At 36.8% G+C, this 14,722-nt stretch overlaps 1 protein-coding gene across 1 annotated transcript in view; it reads left to right on the top strand.

Moving 5' to 3' along the window:
• The window catches only part of GFM1 (G elongation factor mitochondrial 1), a 48,126-nt gene extending 42,308 nt beyond the window's left edge, over nt 1–5,818 (top strand). Inside the window, exons 16-18 of the mRNA XM_077779422.1 lie at nt 1,116–1,276; nt 2,311–2,364; nt 2,507–5,818. Coding sequence (XP_077635548.1) covers nt 1,116–1,276; nt 2,311–2,364; nt 2,507–2,638 — 347 coding nt within the window. The 3' untranslated portion in view covers nt 2,639–5,818. The remainder of the gene's footprint in view (nt 1–1,115; nt 1,277–2,310; nt 2,365–2,506) is intronic.
• Nucleotides 5,819–14,722: the final 8,904 nt, after the last annotated feature.

Genomic DNA, 14,722 nt, shown 5'->3' with positions numbered 1-14,722 from the left:
TAACTGCTCAAAGGAAGGCCTGAGCCTTGATCTGAATTAGAAAATATTTAAAAAAGATCCAAGAATATTACATTGCCTTCCTTATAGTTATTGCACTTAAGCTAATAGTGTCTTTAAGAGAAGTGCTTTAATGAATATACAAGAATGATTGCTGATTAGTTAATTATAAACAAACTAATGCTGGGGAAACTATTGTTATCTTAAAATATTTCCTTCGTCATCTTCTCTGTATTTGCTTAAAGTTTTTATTAGAGATAAATTCATCTAAGGCTGAAATATTACTCCACACTATCATAACATTCAAATTAAATATGAATGTTTGAAATTTTATTCTCTCCACACTGTTACAGTTCAGCCTCAGTCAGCATTTATCACAGTAAGAAGTGCTCTGGTTACATATTAAGGGGGATAAAAAAAGCAATCCGGACACACACATTTTAGTGCCTAAATGTCTCTTAGCATCCAGTGTCTTTATTTTGTAGGTGAAGAAACTTGAGGCCTGGACACACTGTGTTTTTCCAAAAGGCATATAACTTATCTGGAGCAGCGCAGAAACTAGAAACTTGGTCTTCTGATTCTCAATGACCTGTTGAAATTGTTTAACCTAGAAAAGGAAAGATAGATCTCAGGTGTGACTTGATAATTTTCTCCAAATATATGAGAAAAGTTTTTCGATTATGAAAATAATCATCTTCTCGAGACCAACCATAAAGAATCCGTTTATATGGTCAAAGACTTATCAATTAGTGTCTTTATTCCTCAAAGTATTCAGAGAGAGAATAACCCTTAACTGGATAGTTTAGAGGGTAAAGGACTTTATTGAATGTGAAGACCCCTTTTATATTACTCTTTGCAGCTTAGTAATGTTTAAGGATAAAAATAAATTAATAGAAATATTAGTACTATAATTATGTATTATCTTATTGGTACTTCTATCTAGGAGAGTGACAATTACGAAAAAAAAAGAGTCCAGATCAAAAATTGTGACCTCGTCACTCTTAAGTGTACCTTTGGAGAGCACCTCTAGCTCCGTTTTGTCTATCTAGGTAGAAACAGTTACCATTTGTTTAAAGATTAATAAACTAATTTGTGATTTTTTTTTTTTTTTACTCTAGCTTTGGCAAATGCAACATTATGTATTCTTGAACCTATCATGTCTGTGGAAATCATAGCCCCAAATGAATTTCAGGGACCAGTGATTGCGGGAATTAACCGGCGCCACGGGGTGATCACAGGCCAAGATGGGATTGAGGACTATTTCACACTATATGCAGAGGTAAGTACTGTTGGTCACTGACAGTCTTGCTTTTGGTAACCACAGAGGGAAATGAAAGTTTTTGTTTTTGGAGAATGTAGACCAAATTGACACATTATCCTGGATATTTGAGTGTTGTATTTGTGGCTTAGTTATGTGTGGCAATTTCTGTAATTTGGTATTAGAGCAGCTCTCAAGTTGCTAAGCTAAAACTAAGATGTGGGCCTTTGTGAATATGTCATTTTCTTAGATATATAGTTATCTGTCTTTCTCATGATAAGCTTTATTTGCATAGCTGTTTTATCATGTTCTCCCTGGTTTACTGGTATCATACTGAAGTCCATTGCCTGTACTTAACATAAATCTCATGAGAGAAAGTGTATATCACATTACATAAAGCCGCCTAAAAGACACTACTGTCAGCATATTGAGGTGTTCAGGGGGAAGCTGTATTAACACTTTCATAGGGGAAACACTTCTCAGTGCTTGAGCTGCAGCCAGAGTGTGGACGGTCTAAGGAGGGAAGGCTGTCAGTGGTGTCCATGCTGTGAAACAGAAAGATTTGGTTTCTAGTAGGGACTGTCAGATGAATGGTTTTTTGTTTTTTTTTTAATTTGAGAGAGGGAGCATGCATGAGCCGGGGAGGCACAGGGAGAGAGGGAGAGAAAGAATTCCCAAGCAGGCTCCCCACTGTCAGTGCAGAGCCCGACGTGGGACTCTGATCCATGAACCATGAGATCGTGACCTGAGCTGAAATCGAGTCATATGCTTAACTGANTACGTGCAAACATATGATATTTGTCCTTCTCTGCCTTATTTCGCTCTATGCTTAACTGATTGAGCCACCCAGGCACCTTTCAAATGAAATTATTTTTAAATAAGGTTTTTACTTGCGGTGAAACAAAAATACATTTCTCTGGCTTTTCATTCTTTTCAATCAAGAGTAGTTAATAGAAACCTAAGTCTAAAGGAATTAGATGCCTAAGGCTTTTCTGTACTTTTCTAAGATATTTTTCAATAAACAATACTAAAATAGCTACTGTGTTTGTTTTCAGGTCCCTCTAAATGATATGTTTGGTTATTCCACTGAACTTAGGTCGTGCACAGAGGTAAGCAGGTGTTTAAACTTTAGTGCTCTTAAACCACCCCACACAGTGCTTGCATGTGTGAAATCTTGTCTTTGCATGACTTTTCCTTGGTAGTTGTACCAAAAGAAACAAAATCTCTTTTGTTGTTGTTGTAATTCCTCAGGGAAAGGGAGAATACACAATGGAGTACTGCAGATACCAGCCGTGCTCGCCGGCCACACAAGAAGACCTCATCAATAAGTATTTGGAAGCTACAGGTCAACTTCCTGTAAAAAAAGGAAAAGCCAAGAACTAACTTTCCTCACTTTGAGTTGACTGTAACTGAATCTGCAAGATCTATATACTTTAATGGATTCCTGTGGAAAGAAACAGAGTGAAACAAATTCTAAAAGCCCTTCCAATTATATTCAGGAACTTGTATTATATTCAAAGACAATTCTATGTATATCTTAACTCTGTTGGTGTCTGTCTGGTGGTTCATTGAAACACCTTAAATAAAGTATGATTATTACTGAAATATATTTAATATTTAAGGGAAGAGACTGATTTCAGTTACACTTCTGAACTTAGAACGGTATATAAACTTCCTTTCTGAATTTCTCGTCCTAAGAATTTTCAACATCTAGAAGAGCTGAAAAGCACAAAGTACAGGCCTGTAGCATCCATCTAGACTTAATAACGATCAACCTTGTTAACGGTTGGTTCATCAAATAATTATTTTGTCATATTTGCTTTATCTATTTGTATCTCATACCTTTATATTTAAATTTTTTTAAGTTATTGTTTTGGTGAACAATAATTTGAAAGTCGATTGCATGTATCATGACACTTCTTCGAGTGTCGTCTTTAATGAACATGCTTTTGTGGAAGGCAGCTGTGCTCACCACTGTACCACCAACGCACACTTGAACAAGACTTTTGTTTAAGAGTGGATTTCATATGTTCTTAGAGAACATTTCTCAGATTTTTCATGGGGATATTAAAATGGCTAGTAAATTTCTAGCTGTTTTATATATGGGTGATTGAATTTGTGGCCTCTGCCAATTTGCAATTGTCTATTTTTATGTTAGTTTCTTGTGGACCTTTGAAATGGAAAGCAGATGCCTGCATATTTTACTCTTACCTATTTTAATGTTTCCTGAAGCTCTGAATAATAAAATATAATTTACATAGTTGCTGCTTGGTCGGTTTCATTCACTTGGTAAATGCTAGTTGAATTGGAGTCTTTTGGAATTTATCATATATTGTATTCATTGATATGGTGAAAGGACAAATGTTAAATTTTTGTTTCTAGAATAAGTGGGACTTTCCAGACAGTTCCACCATGTTGTTTAGAATTACTTCATCCCAAAATCATTTGATGTGACAGACATATTCTGGTCCTTTTCCTTTGTGGATAATAAAAATAAAATAACTAATTTCTTTTTATTTCTAAGTTTGGCTTTATAACTTAAGGTTTCTAGGAAAAGATTTTTTGAAGTATTGAGCATGTTTTTAAGGCATCTGCTAAATGCCTTAAATGTACTATCTAATCTAGTTTTCACAGCCCTGTGAAAGTTATTACTATTACTATGTTTTGTAACAGGAAGCAAAACAGAGAAGGTAAATAACTTCTCTAAGACCACACAGCTTGTTAAATTTTCAAGTTGAAAATTAGTTGTGTTCATCAAACCAAGTACACTTTCCCTATGAATATGTGTGTTGCTATAGTAGCATCAAGCCTGAATAATATTGTTGCTTTAGCATTTAATCAGCCTCTTGTACTATTGATAATGACTTTGAAAATTGTTCCCAATGAGGAAATAACCTTCCTAGAATGTAGCTCAATTTCTCTGGCTATTGCCAAGATTTAGGAATGTTGGAACCATGATGGATAAATTTTGACATGTTTTAAATTTGTGAAGCATTCTGTTTATTAATGATAGACCATCAGAAAAGAACCAACGTATTTAATACCAGCACTTCCAAGGCCCGGCTGATGGGAGTAACGAGTACGATCATGTAGGGACAGATGTAGGAACAGAACCTGCATCTCTCGTCATCTCTTGCTAATTAGTTTGGCTAAAATTGGAAGAGACCACATACCAACCAAAGTCTGTACCAAATAAAAAATTAATGAGAATATTCATAAATGAGGGTTTCTATCACTCTAATGAAGGATAATTGTTGGCTAATATATTTTTAATGCTTTATTTTTTTGAGAGAGAGGGGGACAGAGGATCTGAAGCTGGTGCTGCAAGAAAGGCAGTATTACTTGTGTTGGAGACAAGTAACAGCCCTAGGCAGTCAGTACTGCAGTGATTCCCAGTCCACTAATTCTGGCTGCACTTTAAAAGTCACATGGGGAGTTTAAGAAGAAACTCCCAGTCTAGCCCCTACATACTTGGATTCTTTGGATCAAGATCAAAAGTTTTCCACTTGAGAGGCACGTGGGTGGGTCAGTCAATTATGTGTCCAACTTCAGCTCAGGTCATGATCTGGCTCAGGGGTTCAAGGCCCACGTCAGGCTCTGTGCTGACAGCTCAGCACCCAGCTCGTGCTCTGTCTCTCTCTCAAAAATAAGTATTTGTTAAAAAGTTAAAGGAAGCATTAAAAGTTTTCCACTTGATTCAGAAATACAGGAAAGTTTAAAGACCAGTATTTCCTGTATCTCCAAGACATGAAGTGGAAGGCTTGTTTAGACGTGTCATATTACCAATGTTCTTTTGTGTGATGTTAGAGTTTGGGCTATAGGTTCTTAGAGTGATAACTTTGAAGAAATATGGAAGAAATTTTGAAGAAAAATGGTTTTCTGCCATTTCTTTCCTCCTTGCTCCCTTCTTAGTTTTAAATCACGAAATCTTATCAATTCCCCAGTGTTAGAATTTTCATATTTAATGTTTTTGAAATCCAGATGAGTTTTAAAATTGAAGCAAATAGAACTAGGCAGCCACCAGTAGTAATAAATTGTGACATGCAGAAGTATATATATCCCTTTGTAGAAGACACCTATTTGGATTGCTAAAGCTAAATTGTTGAATGAGAGCTTTAACTGCTCCTTTTGAAGTGTCTTCAAATAATACTGGAGTGCATCTTTGAAATAGTCTGTTGTATGTACAGACAACGTATTGTGAGCGTTCATTCATCCATCCATTCATTTATCCATTCAAATAAGTGCCAGACAACAAATGAAGTGATAGCACTTTGAAAGCTAGGAAAAGTCACAGAACAGGTCATAGAATTTTCTAACCTGAGAGAAATTGGTGGAATAAACTCATATCATGGAGAACTGTCATTCAGGAGCAAATATAGAAACTGCCAACTGTTTCAGAATTTGTTTAATTTCTAACAATTCATAATTCAGGTAGGAAAAAATGAACGGAGTAGAAGGCAATGGAATGCAGACAAAACCCTGGTATTAATTATTTTGTATGTGTTAAAATATTGAGAATTCTAGAAATTAGGAAAATAAATGTGATGCTGTGTATACCTTTCATTGGCTCAGTGACTTGGAAGAATTTTAGACTCTTAATGAAAACAGGGAATTTAAGAGTTCTTCATTTTATGTCAAGGCGGATGAAGAAATTTTTCTCTGTGGTTATCAGGTCAGCAATTTGTGTGCTAGAGAAGAGGTTCTAATGGGGGTATTAGGAATATTTAACTTTTGGAGGTTTTATAAATTTAGACAATTAGACAGTTGTATTTGTGTGTTGTCTATTTGTGGGGAATTCCTCATAATCTATCCTGAAATCTATAAAAGGCTTAATATCTGAATGCATAATGGTCATATTTGGGAGTCTAATCTCACTAATTAAAAAAATGCTTTTATAAGGAAGAGGACTTTGAGATAAATGAGACTAGAAAGCTGAAAGCCCTTTCTGGCCCTAATTGTGATACTAAAAAGTTAATTAAAGATCACAAGACACTGAATATGCTATTACTATAATGTCCTCTGGACCTTCTTTTTTTAAGATTATGTAGGGAACTTCAGGTAGAAGTTTGGTTTTTGACTTGGTCTTGACATGATCTAATCATCATAGGTTGCTATTTTAGAAAAAGTATTTTCTTTGCATTATTATATAGGTGGGAGATCTGGTGTTCCTTTTAAATGATTGTTTCCAGTGCTTCAGAATACTTAACAGTTCTTTAAATCAGGCAGATTTTGGGAATGTGAATACAAAGGACTGGGGTTTAAGTAGAAAACTAAACTAGATCTAAAAAGTATATCATCTGTCTTATTTTTTATTTTGTAATAGTCCATGTCTATAAACTTTTTAGCTTCAGTATAATCTTTTCTAATTTTCTAATAGTGTAGACTTAGAAGTAATATTTTGGTATATTTTAAGGCTGGTGCATCCTAATCAGTTACTGGCCAAGGAACTTGGCTATTGGTTTTGAGACAGTGATATAAGCATTCCATTAAATGGCCAAGGGCAAGCTACCCCACAATGTCCCACTGTGGTATATTATTTTGAATAAAAGTTGATTAAGAGACAGACTATGCACAAGGACACTTGGACCACATCCTCTATGCCCCTGAAAGGAGGAAATAAATGTCTCATGTGAAAAAGCACCCTTTCTAACACAAGGTAAAGGCACATCCTATCACCAGAGATAGGAAATTTAGAGCCAAAGCCAAGAGAGCTATATAAACAACCCTTGTTACTTGTTACTAATTTACTGCCCCAAATTCAGTTTAGAATTCTTTACTAATTGAAGCTCCCAAAATTTTCTTTGTCCTCATAGATTGTTTGTTAATAAGGTATTAAAAAAACTGCCCATTTTTTAGATCTCAGTTGCATTATTGGGCCTCCTGCACACATAAAAAAAAAACTTTTTTTTCTCTCGTTAATCTATCTCATACCAATTTAATTCTTACACTAGCTGGAAGAACCTTGATGGGTAGAATGAAGTTTAAATTCCTCCCCTATAGTTGGCATATTTGGCAGGATCAAATTCCATTGGAGAGTTGCTCTGAAGATTCTGCAGTTTTGAGATATTGGCACATCTGATCTACAGCCAGCAGAAGGTAAGATTATTTTACCACGTTAACCTCCCAGAATCTGCATGATCTGGTGGAGTGAGAGTAGTGAGAATCTTTTTTTTTTTTTTCTTTAAATTAGGAGGAAAAATTAGTGTGGAACTAAGTCATTGGGCTTAGCAAGTCTTGGTAAAAATGTGAATGAGTACTCTTGGTTTTAGTGATCCATTTCCTCCCAGAGATGGTCTTTGTTTTCCTTTGTCTTGTGTGTCATATGTCTTAAAAAGAAATTATAGTGCAGAAAGCAGGCACAGGCTCTAGAATCCTGCTGTTTGAGCCAGCCTCGCAGAATGATGAATTAATGGTTCTTACCAGACTGGTGTCTGATTAAACTTTGCTGTGGGTTAATGTGCACGTGAGGTAAAGGCTGTTGCCATGGGAAATCTTGGAAGCCAAAGCTTCAAAATTGGTGGGTATGGGTTGAGCACTTAAAAGCTGTTAGAGTGCTCACCACCTAACTTGGGGACTCTCATATGTTAGGAAAGTTGGTCACAGAACAGGTTAGATTGACAATAAATCACCTGCTGAACACCACACAATCCACAACCCCATGGCACATCCCTCCTACGTATTTGGCTCTCAGAGACCCAACACTAAGCTAAAGCTTTTAATGTGCACATCAGAAGAACCAGATGAGATTTTTTCTTTTATCCTGTTATACGTCTGAAGAGCCTGACTTTGTGATCAGTAAGAATAAGAATATTCTCTCTGGATGGTACTTACTGGGGGCACCTTGGTGGCCAAATAGACTGGGGTTCCCAGACTTGCAGTTACGAGCAGCACTCTTTGGCCATGCCGGTTCTCAAGAGGAGTTTCTCATAAAAGGTCCTGGTCCACAAGGAGCCTTCATTGTCTCATCCTTCATTGCTTGGTAGTGTTGGAAAGTTCCGTTCTAGTAGTGCCTGCCTGGTGTCACAGATTAGCAGATCTATTCATTTTTGTGGGTGTAAACTTTTATATGATAGGGGCTATATCATCTATGCCCCATCTAGGGACAGCTCATGCATCTTTGATTAAGCCATAAAAGGTCTTATTGGTTTGAGGTGCTATTGGAATTAATAAGATCCTACTTGTCAGTGGCCAAAAGAGAGATCCTTTAAATTGGCTATATTTGAAAGAAAAATAATTATTTATGGAGAGCTCTTGATTGTCTGATTAGTATAATGACTAACTGTAGGAACTCCCTGGATGAAATGGGAAAAAAAAAAATTAGACTTAAGACATTAATGTCCAGGAGCACCTGGGTGGCTCAGTCGGTTGAGTGTCTGACTTCAACTCAGATCATGATCCTGCAGTTCACAAGTTCAAGTCCTGCATCGGTCTCTGTGCTGACAGCTCAGAGCCTGGAGCCTGCTTTAGATTCTATGTCTCCTGCTGTCTCTGCACCACCTCCCGCCTTGCCTGTGCTCTCTCTTGCTCTCTCAAAAAGAAAAGAAGACATTAATGTCCACATCCAACATAAATTCCCTTTCTTAAAATCCAGCCCCATCTGCCTATGTTAACTTTCCCTGGAAGATTTACAGAGAACACTCTGGCCTAATCTTTAGGCTTAAAGTAGACAGGCTACTCAGGCTAGTCGTGTCAATGTTGAAAGCCAGAAAGGGAATTTAGCAGAAGCACCTGGGACAGACCATAGGGCTCGCTTTGCTGCAATCAGGCTCTTTCAGCTTCAGGCATTTCTGCACAGTGACCTTTGCAGGTGGAACCTAGACCCAGCCGTTGCAAACCTGCATGTCTCCTGAATAGCAGCAGACCTTTTGAATTAAAAAGTTCTTTTTCCTCCACTCTCAGAAGATCCTACCACATTTAGAGAAGAATGAGATTAATGGCTATATACAACCCCACTCACAGGGACCTTGACTGGCTGCTAAGGTGAGTTCTTCCTCCCCATGATTATACTATGGCTATTAGTACAGGCAGGCCCCTGGAGAAACCCTCCCTTCAGAGAGGAAACGGAAGACCAAAATTTCTCATAGCCCTCCTGCAAATGAATTGGGGAAGGCCAATATTCAGGCACTAATAGAAGCCAAAGTTAAATTCTATACTGAGAAAAAAGGCTTTGTTAAAATGCTTGATACAGATTTTACAAAGGCATAAATCTTTTGATTCCTTTTTTAGTTGAAAATCTTCCTGACATAAAAAACTAAAACTTTAATTAAAAAGGCAGATCAGGGGCACCTGGGTGGCTCAGTTGGTTAAGCGTCTCTTAATTTTGGTTCAAGTCATGATCTCAACGGTTCATGGGATCCAACCCCATGACTGGCTCTGTGCTGACAGTGCAGAAGCTGCTTGAGATTCTCTCTCTCTCCCTTTCTCTCTGCCCCTCCCCCACTTTCTCTCTCAAAAAAAAAAAAGTCAATCCATAGGTATTGGGACTATCATCCATTTCTTTGAGGGCACTGGAAACAACAGTCTTTGTCTTACAAATTGCTACAAAACTAGAAATGGAACTCTATAGAGGCCATTCAAGCCCACCCGTTTGTTTTAAATTTTAATTCCAGTATAGTTAACATATTAGTTTCAGGTGTACAATATAGTGATTCAACAATTCTATACATTACTCAGTGCTCTTCATGGTAAGTGCACTTTTTAATCCCCATCACCTATCTCACCCATCCCCCATCTCACCTCCTCTGGTAACCATCAGTTTGTTCACCATAGTTAAGAGTCTGTTTATTGGTTTGTCTCTCTTTTTTTCCTCTTTGCTCATTTCCTAAATCCCATATATGAGTGAAATCATATGGTATTTGTCTTTCTCTGACTTATTTCCCTTAGCATTATATTCTCTAGCTCCATCTATCTCACTGCAAATGGCAAGAATTTATTCTTTATTACTAAATAATATTCCTGTGTGTGTGTGTGTGTGTGTGTGTACACCACCCCTTCTTTATCCATTCATCTCCCATATTTTGGGTATTGTAAATAATTCTGCTATAAACAGGGGTGCATGTATTCTTTTGAACTTGTGTTTTTATATTTTTGGGGTAAATACCTAGCACTGCAATTACTGGCAGTAGTAATAGAGTAGTTCTATTTTTAACTTTTGAGGAAACTCCATACTGTTTCTCAAGGTGGCTATACCCATTTGCATCCCCACCAACAGTGCACAAGATTTCTTTTTTTTCCACAACCTCTCCAACACTTGTTGTTTCTTGTGTTTTTTATTTTAGCCATTCTGACAGGTGTGAGGTGATATCATTGTAGTTTTGATTCATATTTCCTTGATGATGAGTGATGTTGAGCATCTTTTCTTGTGTCTTTTGGCCATCTGGATGTCTTTTTTGGAGAAATGTCTGTTCGTGTCTTCTGCCCATTTTTAATTGGATTATTTTTTGGGTGTTGAGTTGTATCAGTTCTTTGTATATTTTGGATACTAATGCTTTATTGGATATATTGGATATGTCATTTGCAAATATCTTCTTCCATTCAGTAGTTTGTCTTTTAGTTTTATTATTTCCTTTGCTGTGCAGAATCTTTTTATTTTGATGTAGTCCCAATAGTTTACTTTTGCTTTTATTTCACTGGAGATAGAATTTTAAAAAGGGAAAAGAGGCTTTTTTGAAATTCAAACTGCTAAAAAGGCTGTTATGCTGAGACTCTAGCCCCTGTTATAAGAAGCCAGTATGTCCCAGAAAGCTCACCTTGGAGAAAACTTGGATTCTTTCTCTATGTCTTTGTGATATAAATTTTGCAAGACCATCTTCTCTGGAACCTAAGAGTCATTCTTTGAAATACAAACTTAAAGGAGAAGTTTCTCATCAGGAAAAAAAGAGAGAGAAAGGTATTTGGAAATCAGGTCTATAATATCCTCACCACAAATATTAGTAAAAATAAAAGCTGTAAGATTTTTTTATCTGTGTCTGTATACATATATATGTATGTGTACATATATGTGTGTATATATATGTATATAGCTAAAATAGTTTGTAAAAGAACTCTGTTTAGTTGGTTTGAAGGCAAGTGCTTATAAGGGTTGGACATTCTAAAACTCTTAGAAACTAACATCAGTGTTTTGCAAGTTCACATGCTCTGAAAAAAAAATTTGGTTTTGAAGCTAATTTAAGGTTGTTGGTTTAGGGGCCCCTGGGTGGCTCAGTAGGCTGTGTCCAACTCTTGATTTCAGCTCAGGTCATGATCTTACGGTTGGTGCTACTGAGTCCTGGAATCCTCCCTCTCTCTCTCAAAATAAACATTAAAAAAAGAAAAGTTTTTTAAAAAAACAAAGTTTAAAGTTATCAGCATTAAAGTTAAAACTTTTAGGTGTACCTGGGTTGCTTAGTCGGTTGAGCGTCCAACTCTTGATTTTGGCTAGGGACATGATCCCCGGGTTGTGGGATCGAGCCCACATGGGGCTCTACTCTAAATGTGGGGCCTGCCTGAGATCTCTCTCTCTCCCCCTGTGCCCCTCTCCCCCACTCTCCTCTCTCTCAAAAAATAAAAATAAAATTAATACTTGTATTCTGCCTGGGTTTACTTAGAGTCAAATAAGTTTATGTTGTCTCTGTTATAAAATGTTTCAAAAAATAATAGTCATAATTTGGGAGGATGACTGATTTTGTCTGCTATCTCTGAGTTTTATGGGCAACTTAAGCATACTAGTTGAGAACAAGTGAATTAAATAGATGTAAATAAGAAAAAGAAATAGGTAAACTCTTTACATAGTTTCCCCAGATCTTTTTGTTAACCTTGAAACTTTGAACATTTCCTCTAAGTTTAAGTGATGAATCATGTTGAATTCATTGAATATCTAGGTCATTTCCAAATAAGACAAAATAAGAAACATTAATTACTAAACATAAGTTTATCTACTTTTGGTTTCCTTATTACAGAGAAACTAAAAATCAATTTGGGTCTGTTAGTAAACATGTTTTGTGCTTTATTAAAAGGTAATATTTACTATGAAGAAACACACCCTAGAAATTATAAACTGTTGATAAATTTGTCAGTGTAAAAATTGCTGGTGTAACAGGAAATTCACAATTGCTTGCTAGTTTTCCCTAAAAAATTTAAAAAAAATTAATGTTTATTTTTGAGAGAGAGTGAGAGAGAGAACGAGTGGGGGAGGAGTAGAAGGAGAGAAAGACACAGAATCTGAAGCAGGCTCCAGGTTCTGAGCTGTCAGCACAGAGCCCGATGCGGGCCTTCAACCCACAGACTGTGAGATCATGAGCTGAGTTGCAGTAGACACTTAAACAACTGAGCCACACAGGTGCCCCTCACTGTTTTTAAATCTTTTCTCATTTACAGACAATGCTACTTTTACTCTGATGCTTTTACAAAAGCTTCCTGCAGATGGGTTTCATCTTCAGTGAGATTTGTGGAAACAATTCCAAGTACAGGTTTCTGATGACCTTAAGATTATAAAACTGAACTGGGTAAGAATTTCTGGAACTAGTGGAAAAACTAGACTCAAGCAGAACTTTTTTTTCCTGCCTTTTACAGCTGTTTTCGTCTGTACATAATTTTGTAATTGTGGTTTCATTTTCAATATAATCCTGTGGGCTCTGCATCTTTCAGGGACTCTCCATTTTTTTTTTTTTTTTTTTACGAATAGTTTATTGTCAAATTAGTTTCCACATAACACCCAGTGCTCATCCCCACAAATGCCCTCCTCCATGCCCGTCTCCCCCCTCTCCCCCCCACATCCATCAANAGTTTTGTGGGTTGTTTCCTTTGCTGTGCAGAAGCTTTTAATCTTAGACTCAAGCAGAATTAATAACATGGACCTGAATGAACTGAAGATGATTCCAATTTCTATGACATTTGTGTATAAGAGAAAAACTTTCCTTAAAAATTTTTAAAAATTATGACTTAGAGCAATTCGATAAATGTTTCAATTTGTTCACAGAGGTATAGTTCATCTTTTCCCCCCTACCTGAGCATTCCAGAGTGCCTAAACTCTCAGTGAGTATTCTTACATTTTCATAATAATTTTTATTTGCATAAGTTCAATGAAAAGCCGTTCTCCTTATAACAGGACACAATTAGAAACATTAGTTATATTACCAAAGTTTTCACTGGAATGTCGTATTTGAGGGAGGCTGCATAGACTCAGGCATGACCAGAAGAGCTTTAAGGCTGACTTTATGGAACTAATAAAGCTCCTTAGAAAAACTTGGATACAGGTTTTCCAAGCAGCCTTTCTAGCTGAGTAAGGAAGTCACTTCGTTGCAGGTGTAAGAACTTCAGAATATTTTGGGGACCTCAAGAAGAGAGGACTTAACCTCAAACAATAGCTATTACAGGTGGTCTGATGGCAAATAATTGGCTTGGCTTCTGGGCCTTCAGAGGCTGTTAAAAGTTCAGTCAGGCGATTCCTTGCAAAAAGTTCAAGCAAAGCAGATTTAAAAGAGCCTGTATTATCGATCACTCTTCTTGCTGTACTTATGTCAATAATCAAGCCAAGTTTATTGAAACTAGATTTATTTTGCAAATAAATTAGCCTTAATCTAGTCATCTTTGGTAAAAATAAGGGTGAATATTGAGGGAAGAATTTTGTTTCACTAACACACCTTTGTGTAAATTAGATTCTAATACAATTCATTATAAACTGGACTAGATCCTAATTCCTTTCAGTTTCCTTTAGTGCCTGGCTACAACTCTTCAAATGAATGAATGAATGTCTTCTATTATTTTTTCCCCCCATCCTTTTGACTTGGAATCATTTGAGAACTAAAACTGCCCTTCTTACTGAAGCCCTGCAAACTGAATATGAACAAGGTGATGTAAACTTCAGAGAAATCACCCTAACAGCTCATCTGTAATCTTCATGCCTGTTGTTCCACCCAAAACCATCACCAGAAACACTCAAACTACAACCTGTCACGTTGCCACATCTGCCCTAAAAGCATCTATCCGAAGATGCTTTAAGCCTGCATCTAGAAATACTCTCAACTAGCTACCCTCAGAAGTCAGAAACTGGTTCATAATTTGATCCAATCATTAACCATTGTTTTTCTTCTATTTCCATAACCTCTTCTTACCTCATTATTTGAATCACAGGCTTAACTTTGAGAAGATACCTGTATCCTAAAATGAGTTTAACTGAATTGACCTATTGTCAGTATTAAGAAACCGATTCAACAAGAAGGAACAATCTACCAGCTAAACTTGTACGTGATGGGTGGAACTTCAGGAACTGGAGGAGCTAAGGGTAGGTCAGCCCAAAATGTCCCACTTTGGCATATTGGTTATTTTAAGTAAAAGTTACTTAAGAGACAGACTATACAGGAGGGACACTCGGATCCCCTTCTTTCAGCAGGAAATAAACCCCCATGTGAAAAGGAAATACTCTTACTATGCCACAAGATGTCCTTATCAGAGACAGGACATTTGGAGCCAAGAAGGCTGTACAGACAA

This window comes from Crocuta crocuta, unplaced genomic scaffold (assembly GCF_008692635.1).
Source record: "Crocuta crocuta isolate KB4526 unplaced genomic scaffold, BGI_CrCroc_1.0 scaffold426, whole genome shotgun sequence".
NCBI lineage: Eukaryota > Metazoa > Chordata > Mammalia > Carnivora > Hyaenidae > Crocuta > Crocuta crocuta.
The sequence above is the reverse complement of the archived record's forward strand: the minus strand, read 5'-3'. Positions and strand labels throughout refer to the sequence as shown.